Source organism: Chinchilla lanigera, unplaced genomic scaffold (genome assembly GCF_000276665.1).
Source record: "Chinchilla lanigera isolate Chin_1 unplaced genomic scaffold, ChiLan1.0 scaffold00008, whole genome shotgun sequence".
Lineage (NCBI taxonomy): Eukaryota > Metazoa > Chordata > Mammalia > Rodentia > Chinchillidae > Chinchilla > Chinchilla lanigera.
The window spans coordinates 37,011,989-37,022,917 of NW_004955409.1; the positions used below are offsets into that span (position 1 = coordinate 37,011,989).

The window sequence follows — 10,929 nt, forward strand, 5'->3', positions numbered from 1 at the left end:
ATTGGGGATACCACATACTTATAGAATGCTTTCCTGTGCATTAATTTTCCTTTTGCTGTAACTTACTATATTTTGAGATTCCCTTTACCCTTACTTTAAAAATCTTTTCCCATTATTTTGTCTTTTGTGTATTATTGTAAGATACTGCAAATGCTTTTTGGAACTAGCCAAATATAAATTAGTCAGTTGCTTAATCAGTCACAATATGTAGGGACAAATGCAGCAGCTATCACACTTGATATTAACTATTAAGAACATCTAAATCCACTTCTCCTCATGCCATGTTCACCAAACCACTGTCTGATTTTCCTACAGCTTTCCCTGTAGATTTTTCCTATAGAGGGAGCATGGAAAGGTAACACTGGATTCAGTTATGTTTCTCACAAGTTAACACAAAAACTCAAACACCAATTTATTACACTGGATTATAGAAAGATTAGGAATTTCCTCTTGAAATTTAGAAACAGGATCACTATTCCTGTTCCACATGATTTTTATGTGGAACAGGGGGATGAGCTGAGCAATCCCAAAGATTCTGTCCAGCCTAGAAGTTTGCATTAAAATAGCTGAAACCAAGTGTCTCACGGGATCAGGCAAGTAGACAAGGGCTCCATTTTTGCCAGACCTATTTTAAGTCTGAAGTAGGCATCACGGAGAAATACTCGCTATTGTACACTTCTGATTAGGGGCCAAACCGCAGCTAGGGAGCTGATTTTACACGAAGATTTTTGGTAAGTTTTTCGTGTTTAGGTGTGTGTGTGTGTGTCCAGGTACCATATACCTGCGCCCTCTTCAGGCTCAGGAAGATGATGGAACAACTTGATTTTAAAAAAGAAATCTCAACACTTTCCCAAACCCCTGTAACTCTTCGGTCTTGCCCTTAGCGAGGTCATGAAGAAGTGACGGGACAGAGGGCGGTTCCGAGCCCAGACTACAGAGTACAGAAGTCACGAAACCTGCTCAGTCCTTCTCGTCAAACTTCTGGGCTTTATTTATTTATCTTTAAGACCACCATTACATGTTACACAAAAATAAAAGTCAAATGAACTTGGTATTTATAAATTATTAAATAAAAATACAGGAATATATATTTATATTTATAGAGCTTTTTCTTTTCTTCTAAACTAACCAAATCTGTTCTCCTGCCGTTTTATGATTTAAAAAAGTAAAATAGTGTATGTATGCCCTAGAATAAGTGGGGAGTAGGATTCATAACTGCAGGACCGAGTTGCTCTATTTCTGCTCCTTCCTTGGCCTAAGCAAAGTCCCTATTTGTCCCTTTGGGCTCCAGAGAGCAAGAGATACCCTCTCTACCTACTCACTCTGACAAATGGGAATCACACTCATTTCCTTCGTTTAAAAAAATGAAATAGATTTAAAAATTGGGAGCCATACTCAGCCTTCTTGGCCAAGAGCTAATCCCCAAGGAACCTTATGGCTCTAGAAGAGTCTCTAGTTCTCCCTGACAGAAGTCTCTGGGGTTTCCACTGCCCCTCCAACTAGGAAAGGCAGGACAGGTCAGCACTGCCCACTGTGATCCCATCTGAGCTATGCTTCTGGGAAACCAGATCAAGCCCTTTATCCTTTCAGAAAACCAACTCTTCTTCCCCCAGGTCTGAAGGCCTTAGAGAGGGCGTTTCAGTCACATCACCTGACCACAGTCCCTGCTGCCCCTGCTTGCTACAGATCCCCAGGAACGCTAACATGGACAGGCATCCTGCTGTAGAGGGTAAGGTGAAGAGTCTGCCCCAAACCTGGGAGAGCACAGGCTCCAATTCGAAGTGATGGTCTGGTAAGTGGTTTTCCAACTTTTTTTCTCAGCAGCAAACCCCTTAATGCAAATAAAATCTTACCCTGAACCCCGATATATAAAACAGCAATATGGGGAGCTGTTCTGTTTGAGGGCAAGTTCAGAGCCTGCTCAGCTCCCCACCCCTTTCATCTCCCCAAGGACTCCTGAGGCAACCCCTAGGACACTTGGGGGTTCTGCCAAGCAGTTTGAAAACCACTGGCCTAGCTTGTCCTGAGCAAGTCAGAGACCCCCACCCCACCCCAACTGCTTGCCGCAGACTGGCTCTGAGTGTCGGGTGTCAGCGTACTCACCCAGTGGCACATGCAGTCTCCCACCTCCCCCATGAATACCATTAAAAAGTGCAGCCCTCTTTCAAAAGCAAAGGTTCTGGACTAAACACCTGAGGCCAATTTGGTCCCACATTCTAGCATAGGTGCCTATGTCGCCACATTCTGGGACCAAGTGAAAAGCTCCACGAGGCGTCCACTGTGGTTGAGCTAAGCTGATCATTGCTTAGAACTGCAGGCGGGGTTCTAGAGCACTGTGAGTGAAGTCAGCATCGGGCAGCAGCAGTTTTAGCACCTTGAGAAGTGCGGCAGTGAGTCTGGCTCAGGGCATGCATTTGGAGTGAATCATTTCTTCCTCATGAGAAAAAGCTACAGTCTGAATTTGTTCTAGAGGACTGTGAGTTCTAACGTTAGCATCCTCAGACTCTGAGGTACACAGAACACCCATGCAAACAGCGTGGCTTCGAATGAAACAGCAATGCTTCTCGGTCATGTAGGTACTCTAGAACCCATACACCTGGCCCTCATAAAGCAGCACGGAAGCCCATCACACAGAATAGGCCAGTCGCGGAGTACCTGTGACCCTCACACCCACGGGGCTCACGACTGAAATGGTCCTTGCAAGACACCAACAGTCTCACTGAGACACAGCGCAGAACCTAGGCTGTTTGCTAGGTCAGCATCTGTCTACATCCCCAAAAGGAAAATCAGAGCCCCAATTTAGAGTTTAAGTTTGCGTAAAGAGGTCCCAGAGATAGGGAACACTTTAGGCACCATCACGCCCCAGTGGGAGGGGAGGGTGGCAGGCAGGCCCAGCTACGGCAGCCGCCGCCCGCCGGGCCTCGCAGCCTTGCCCTTCCATCAGAGCCCGGGAGGCAGCAGCAGGTGCGAGACGCACAAGGAAGGGGCTGATGAAGAGGCAAGGCCAGCTGCAGAGCTGCTCTTCTCGCCCAGCCCAGCCGGAGACTCTGTGGAGGAGAGCCAGCACCCTCAGTCAGGATACAGTGTTTCTCCCCAGCCTGAGACCTCAGGAGGAGGAGAAGGGGAGCGGAAGGCGGGGCTGGGAAGACAGGCAGAGCACTGTCCTCTGTTCTTGCCAGTGCAAGAGGGAATGTTTTCTCCTTGAAGTGTCCCACCACCACCACATCACACAAACAGCCTAGCATGCACGCGAGCACGCGAGCACATGCACACGCGTGTCAGACAGCCGGCAGCCACAGCACCTCCCCAGTCCCCTGAGAACCCCAAGCTTCCATTTCCGAGATGAGCCCTCCAGGTTCCTCAGATCCCACTCATCCAATGGAGACCCAGTTCCTTATGCAAGTCCACCTTCCTCGGGGCTCCAAACTGCGCATGACCTACAGGGATGATCCCCCTCCCCCCAACTTTGGAATGACTCCAGCCCCTGCCCCTTCCTACAACACTCCCCCACGTCTCCAGCTCTCTCTTGCAACTCTGCCCGGCACACTCAGCTCCCTCACCCTTACCTTTCCCCGCCCTGTCCTGATTCACATCCATCCCTTCACCCCACTTCTTCTAAGGGCATTCTCTGCTGTTTCTGTTCTCCCAGCCACACCTAGCCCCACCTGGCCTTGGACTTCTTCACTTGCTAGCAAAAAAGGCCCCTACAGTTACCAGGGCCCCCAGTGCCACAGCCCCCGTCAGCACTGTCCTCACTGATGCCCAGTTCCCCTCCCGCAGACGCCGCGCCTCCTCCAGGGCCCCGTCCCCGTATAGAGCTGTGAACTCCGCCTGTGGGAGAGAAGGGAAGTAGGAGAGAAAGAAGGAGAAAGGGATATCAGGAGAGGAAAGAGTGGAGAGAAGAGGAGAGGAAGAGTTCCAGTTCCGTCCACCGTGAGCACTGCCCCGTACCCAGCTCGCGTCCTTCCTCAGAGCCCACTGACTGCAAGCCCCTCCCTGCCCCAGGTGCCTGGCCAGCCCCCTTGTGCTCTGTGCCTTAAGTAAAATCCACTCTTGCCTTGGCAAAAAATTCTACTCAGGACTGGCATTCTTTGCCAAGGTTGCCTGACTGCCACCCATCTCTACGCCTCCCCACCGCCCATGCCTCGTGCTCAGGGGTGACAGCTTTGGACTGCAGGCACTCCGTGGGTACCCCGAGCCCATCCAGTGATCACTGCATGGCAGCCTGGGTGCAGAGTCCAATGTGATGCTCACAGCAAGGGCATCTTAGTCTGACTCCCCCCAAAGAGGGCGATATAGCCCCAGTGCCTCCTTCCTAGCACAGCTGTCCCAGCTGCCAATCAGAGCCCCCATCTTCCCCCTGGAGATCAGCTTTGCAGAGGGCTGTGCAGAGCAGCAATTGAGAAGCTTCTTACCCAGCCCCCACTGCTGTGGATCCAGTCGGCCAGGCGCGTCTCCAGGTAGGCCACCATCCACTCCTGCACTTGGCCCACCAGTGGTTCCATCTCTTTGTTGACACTCTCAGCACACAGGGCAGCCCCAAAGACAAAGAAGGCCACAAGACGGCCCCAGTTGGGGCCCCCTTGGAAAAGTTCGTCGGAGACCTGGGTGAAGCGCTGCTGGGCTGAGCCAGGGGTCACATGCAGCTGAGCAGCCAGATCTGAGAAGGTGCGCCGGAACCGGGTCTCGAACTCATCTCCAGCTGCCCGCATGGCTTGGTGCAGTGGGTCAGCTGCTGGGCCCTCCCCAGGGCCAGCTCCACAGACATAACCCTTCTGCCTCAGCTTATAGCCTACAAAGTCAGCCACCAGAGCCCGTGTGTCTGGGGCCGAGGCTGGGGTCGCCATCCGGGCGGCTGTATGGGGCAAGGGTGAGACTGGCATGAATACAGGGCAGGTATGGACAGGGACCCAGAAGGGGTGTTTCCAGTCTGGCCAACCAAAAAAGATGGTGTGGCAGGATGGGGCTGGGGGCTGTGCGCAGAGATTACTGGGCAAGGAGAGGCAAGAACAAGAGACTTATGTCATAGTGTGGGCCAGGGCATGAGAGGCTGGCTGGCCGGTGTATTTGGAATATTCCAAATTAGATGCAAAAGAAGAGCACTTTATTTTTTACTATTTCAGATTCTTTTCAAAAGACCACCACCACCAGCGGTAAGCACTCTAACACCCCTCCCCCACCCCACCCGCAACAGCGAACACCTTGTTCGCTACAGGCAGGGGTTTACGACCTCCCCAAAAGCAAGAAGTGATGACGGGGAGCGGACAAGGCTGAAAAAGGTGGGCGAAGGCAAGGGCTGCCCAGGGAGAGAAAAGAAGGGAGCACTCACCCAGCCTGGATAGCAGCTCTTAGGACCCAGTGCTGGTGGCAAGGAGCCCCCAGCTGGGGCCTTTCATCCTCCCGGCCAGCTTGGAGGCCTGCAAAGGGGAAAGAGAGATCAGCACTGCGCAGGGAAGGCCAGGGATCAGAGTCTGGCCTGAGAAGCACAGGGGTTGCAGCTCCTGGGACCTGGCCCCTGCCCCCAACGCTCTACCAGCTGTGTGGCCGAATCCATGTTTAATGACTGTCCTCCCGGGAAACCCAGGGCCGAGGGCTTCCTGCCGACACCATCCTATTCTCGGCTCCCCCCAGTGTAGCCCACAGGCCCAGTTCCTCCTTTACCCCCACGTCTCCAACCCTGCCCGCCGGCCAGGTTAGGGATCTCACGGGTCAGGCCGCTGCCGGGATCCGGGCCGTTTCCTGGTGCAGGAGCTGGGAGGGAGGGAGGAAGGGAGGGAGGAAGGGAGGGAGGAAGGGAGGGAGGGAGGGAGGAGAAGCGGGGGCAGGAGGGAGGGCCCGGCGCCGGGTGATGATGGGGCCCAGAGATGCGTCCGGAGAGAGGGGCGGGGCTGGAACGCAGGCCCGGGAAGGTCCACAACTTGGAAGGAGCCGACCGCCGAAGGCAAGGAATGGCTGTGTGGACAGGGCGCCAGAAGCCGCGCTGCCGAGCCTCGCGGCTGCCCAGAAGACTGCACTGGGCCTCAGAACATCTCGGAGCAAATTCAGCATTTCCAGAAGGTCTCTGAGGTTCCATGCACTTGTTGAACTTTTCCAGCCCTGGATTTGTTTTCTGGAAATGAGGAGCGGTTCCCATGAAGCCAGGGACTGTCCTGCCCTGTGGGACTAGCAGACACTGCCAGGACACCAAGGCTTTCTCATTCTCTTTTCCCCAGGGCCTGTAATCCCGAGGCCTTTTCCCGGTTGAGGTCTTCTGCCAGACATCAGACAGCCAGGACTCACACTGCAAGCGGCCACCACAGGTACTTTTTTTCATCTTCTTTTGTAATCAGATTGATTCACAATTTTTTTAACCCAGCCCATGAACTCATTTTCATAATAGAAAAAAAAAAAATCACACAGAGCCAGGTGTGGTAGCAGACGCCTGTAATCCCAGCACTTGGGAGGCTGAGGCAGGAGGATCATTGCGAGTTCAAGGCCAGCCTGGGCTACAAAGTGAATTCAAGACCAGCCTGAACTGCAATAGTGAGACCCTATCTCAAAAAGACAAAAAAAAAAAAAATCACACAAAAAGCACATCAAAAAATAAAATACAACTTCCCAGACCCCCCAGCCCCTCCCAGCAGGTTGTCAATATGAAGATTAATATTTAGCCTTCCAGATGACATGTCTATTATTCTACATAGCAATGTAGTCATGCAGGGCACTTCACCGGGTATGAAGCAGTCTGCCTGCAACTGCCCTACCTGGGGGCATTCACATGCGTTCAGACCTGCCCCTTGGGCTCTTGGAGCTGGCAATTCCTGCAGCTCCCTTTGGAAATGGCCCCACACAAAGGCCAGAAAGAGGCAGCGCAATTCTCCTTTACTCTGGTTCTTTTTTGTTCATTTCCTTTGCTTCTACCTCCAACCCCTGCCTTAGTGTTCCTGTCTTTCCTATGGTTACTAGAAAAGCATGTGTTTTTTTTTTTCTGTAGCAATAATAGTAACAACACCACTGAGAAATTTATTAAGTGCTAAGTGCTTTCTTTATATGTTTTTGTTTTGTGGTACTGCTATAATTAATCTTTTTTTTTTTTTTTTGAGATAGATCTCACTATGTATGCAGTTCAGGTTGGCCTTGAACTCACTGTGTAGCACAGACTGGCCTCAAACTCAAGGCAATCCTCCTGCCTCAGCCTCCTGAGTACTGGGATTACAGGTGTATGCCACCATATCCAGGTGTAATTAATCTTAAACAATTTTTTCTGGGTTTGAACCCAATGCCTTCTCACTGAACTACATCCCCAGCCCTTCATAAAAAAAATTTTGAGACAGTATCTTGGTAAGTCATTTATTTACCCAGGCTGGCCTTGGATTTGTGATCCTCCTGCCTCAGCCTTTCAGAGTACTGGGATTATAGAAGGCACCACCATGCATTTGTTACATGTATTTTATTTATCTTGGGGGCTGGGGATATAGCTCAGTGGTATAAGCGCCTGCCTGTCAAGCACAAGGTCATGAGTTTGATCCTCAGTACCACAAAAAAAAAAAGAAAAAAAATTTATTTTTACTTCAGTCCTTATGCTGTTGTGGTCTCATTCTATGGATGAAGAAATTCTATGGTGAACTGAAGAACCTGAGACCTAATCTAAATCTGTCTGACCTAAAAGTTTAATGTTAACTCAGACTCTGTATTGCCTCAAGAGCACCTTTGCCCCACTGGTAGTCAGTGTTGCTCTCAAATTGGAATGCACACCATTTATGAGTCCATAGAATGTACAGCTGATTCCACTCCTTTATGGCTGTATTCTTTCAGCCATCCTCTTTTATTTCATGCTCTTAAACTAATCATTTCAGGTGCCACCAGCAAGGTTGCCCCCTTCTTTGGAGGCAAACCTAGTCTGGGCCTTTATTTGCAATCCTGGTTTCTTCTAAGACCCTTACTTGCAATACTTTGTTTTAAATTTCAAGTAAATGTCTTAGGCAACCCAAATTTTCTGTCTGTCCTTTTACTTATGAGCTCCTTAAGAGCTGGAACTGAGGTAGATTCATTTTTGTGTCCTCAGAGCCAAATGGACCCTGAGTAAATGTAGACCGAATGAATCAGTCAGTGCCTCTGGCCAGTTATTGATTAGTCCCAGCCAGGCACTTGAAGATCACTGCGGTGGCTATTTAAGATATACTAATTTGAAATAAAGATTCGGTGTCAGCCTGAGCAGCCAGAAGAACAGCTTATCCTGGTCCAAACCTATGTACACAACTTATACCTGGTCCAAAGCTTTGGACCTCAAGGATCTACTCAGACCAGCACCACAGAGCCAAAGAATGGCAGCTAAAAACCTGTAGACAAAGCAACAGAGCCTTTACCAGAAAACCTAAGGCCACAAAGGCTGGCCTTGAACCTGTCCATTACACTCCAGTGACACATAGTTTTTCCAGTGCAAAAAAGATTCCTTTAAGCTGCTTAACTTGACAGCAATTAGTGTATGATTTTAAACCCTAAAATACAAAGAGAACATGTGCATGGATTTTATATGTACATGTGAAGAAAATAAAACTCAATATGGCTTTAAAAATGAATGGTTAAAAAATGAGTGGTTTCCTATGGTTGATACTGGTGTGAAAATGCAAATAGAAATGAATTATACAATAAGATACTGTCTATGTCTCACTGTATACTTTCAGTTTAGTCACTTGTGATTTTTTCAACTAAACTATCCTGTTCTAAATTTATTTTTCTTTCTTTCTTTATTTTTTGTCTTGAGACAGGGTCTCGCTATGCAGTTCAGGCTGGCCTTGAGCTCACTCTGTAGCCCAGGCTGGTCTCAAACTCACAAGAATCCCCCTGCCTCAGCCTCCCAAGTGCTGGGATTACACGCCCAGCTCCTGTTCTAAATTTAGAGACTTTGTTTCTACTCTAATATTTCTCATTTTACTACTCTGAAGTCAGCGACATTACCATTACATTTTTAACCTTGTACTGTATAATCAAATGGGTAAGAGAGTGGACTGAGTTGGCTGCTGAGGTCTTAATCTCAGCTCCCATTATTAACTATGTGACTCTGGACAAGAGTCCTACCCCCACTCTTCCCTCAATTTTCCTGTAACTGTATGTCATGGAGTTAATAATGTTAGAAGACTTACAGCAGTACCTGGCACACTGTAAGTGCTATTTTAAGATCAGGAAAATTAGAAAAAAGAAAAAAAAAAAAACTAAAAACACACCTTTTCCATTAATATGGGGGGGGGGGGATCCCGTTCTTGGAAGCTTTCCCTGGAACTAGAACCCCACAGCCCAGCACCAAGAGAACGTGGTGTGCTCGTTTATTCACTAACTTGATGACCCAGCCTGTGCTGAAACTGACCACCAGGCACAGCCCTGCCTTCAGTGTTTACAGCAGGATTAGAAACCAGAACTCGACGCATGTTTTCACAGGTGAGACAGCTGAGGCCAGCGAAGGTGTGCTGTGCTCCAGGTCACAGCTGCCCAGCTGCAGGCCCAGGGCTGGGGCTAATCAGTTCTGGACTCTTCCCAATGGGCAGTTTCCAGCCACCCACCTTCTTGAGTGCTGCAGCTCACCTACGTGACTGCACCCAGCTCGGGACCTTTCTGTCTTTGCCCCCACTGCACCCTCCTTCCGAACCTGGAGCCCAGGTTTAAGAAAACAGTAAGCCCTGAAGACGACGTCATACACTGGGCGTTTTGAAGCTTTGAGAAACGTAAAGATTGGTCTTTTCCTCCCAGTGTTAACCCTCCCCACGCCAGAAAGGTTGAGGACGTTAAAATAAATAAGTAAAAAGGCTGGGTGGCCTCACTAGGGACCGAAAGGATGGAGTCCCGCCCCCTGGTGCAGCGGCGAAGACAGATCGGGAGCCACCTGTCAGAGGGCTGTGGGCGGAGGCCAGGCGGAGAGGCCCGCAGGAGAGGCGGGGAGCTCACGCCCGGAGCCGCTAGCCCCGACACCAGTACTCCAGGCAGCATGGGATAGTGTAAGACTCTGGCGGCTGACGGCCGGGGGAGGGAGGGTGGTCACACGGACACGAGGCCGAGCAACGCGAGCTGGAGGATCCTGGAGGTGACGGCAAGGAGAGTACGCAGCGGCAAGGGGCTGCTGCAGAGCGGGCCCGGAGACTGTGCCGACGCAGGGCGGGCCGCACCGGGCCGGAGGTGCCATGTCCCGCGAGCGGCCGCCCCGCACTGACATTCCCCGCAATCTGAGCTTTATAGCTGCGCTGACTGAGCGCGCCTACTACCGCAGCCAGCGGCCCAGCCTCGAGGAGGAGCCGGAGGAGGAGCCAGGCGAGGGCGGTACGCGGCTCGGGGCCCGGTCTCGCGCTCACGGTCCGAGTCGGGGCCGCCGGGCCCGCTCTGCGCCCGCCGGAGGCGGTGGCGCCCGGGCACCCCGCAGCCGTAGCCCCGACACCCGCAAGAGAGTGCGTTTCGCCGACGCGCTGGGGCTGGAGCTGGCCGCCGTGCGCCGCTTCCGCCCCGGAGAGCTGCCCCGAGTGCCCCGCCACGTGCAGGTGCAGCTGCAGAGGGACGCCCTCCGCCACTTCGCGCCGTGCCAGCCGCGCGCTCGCAGCCTCCAGGTAGGCGGCAGGGCGCGCCCCCTCCCGAAACCCCTCCTCGCCGGGACCACCCGTCGGTCCCCCTGCTCGGGTTCGCACCTGGCCATCCCTGTGGGGCGCCTCGGCGCGAGATCGCCGCTAGGCCACTCTAAACTGCGCCCCACTCTGCAGGCCCGACGCCCGGTTGGCCTCTGATTGGCCCAGGGCCTGGCATTGACCCCGCCCCTTGTCTCTCTCCTCTCCCCGCCCCGGCTCCCTTCCCGCTCCTCTTTCCCCAGGAGGCGCGCGCCGCCCTGGAGCCGGCCCGCGACCCGGGCTTCGCCGCCCGCTTGCAGGCGCAGCGCATCTGCCTGGAACGCGCCGAGGCGGGCCCCCTGGGCGT

General features: G+C 52.0%; 3 protein-coding genes across 5 annotated transcripts in view; 2 read left to right on the forward strand and 1 right to left on the reverse strand.

Moving 5' to 3' along the window:
* Positions 1-387: 387 nt before the first annotated feature.
* On the reverse strand, positions 388-5,797 carry LOC102022366 (bcl-2-like protein 2). Of its 2 annotated transcripts, none has more exons than XM_005377084.2 (4): positions 5,707-5,797; positions 5,330-5,417; positions 4,416-4,855; positions 388-3,831 (listed from the first exon to the last, which is right to left on the reverse strand). In XM_005377084.2, the coding sequence occupies exons 3-4, from the start codon at positions 4,845-4,847 to the stop codon at positions 3,682-3,684; spliced, it is 582 nt and encodes a 193-aa protein (XP_005377141.1). In that variant the 5' UTR covers positions 4,848-4,855; positions 5,330-5,417; positions 5,707-5,797; the 3' UTR covers positions 388-3,681. The 2 variants fall into 2 exon arrangements, with proteins under 2 accessions (XP_005377141.1, XP_005377142.1); XM_005377085.2 differs by having other exon boundaries at positions 5,662-5,770.
* The window catches only part of Ppp1r3e (protein phosphatase 1, regulatory subunit 3E), a gene marked incomplete in the record, with an annotated part of 8,275 nt that continues 2,208 nt past the window's right edge, over positions 4,863-10,929 (forward strand). Inside the window, 4 exon segments of one of the 2 annotated variants that reach the window (XM_013510438.1) lie at positions 4,863-5,153; positions 6,213-6,299; positions 9,415-10,568; positions 10,826-10,929. In XM_013510438.1, the coding sequence (XP_013365892.1) occupies positions 10,152-10,568; positions 10,826-10,929 (521 nt within the window). 2 annotated transcript variants of the gene reach the window in all.
* Positions 10,494-10,929, forward strand: part of Homez (homeobox and leucine zipper encoding) — a 17,939-nt gene continuing 17,503 nt past the window's right edge. Inside the window, exon 1 of the mRNA XM_013510432.1 lies at positions 10,494-10,568. The gene's annotated coding sequence lies outside the window, so the exon portion shown is untranslated. The remainder of the gene's footprint in view (positions 10,569-10,929) is intronic.

Bases quoted from the DNA above. Each gene is read 5' to 3' on its own strand.
- LOC102022366 (XM_005377084.2), bottom strand. From the start codon at position 4,847: ATGGCGACCCCAGCCTCGGCCCCAGACACACGGGCTCTGGTGGCTGAC. The intron at 3,832-4,415 runs GTAAGAAGCTTC...TCTCTCCCACAG, and splicing joins TCCACAGCAGTGGGGGCTGG to GCGGAGTTCACAGCTCTATA.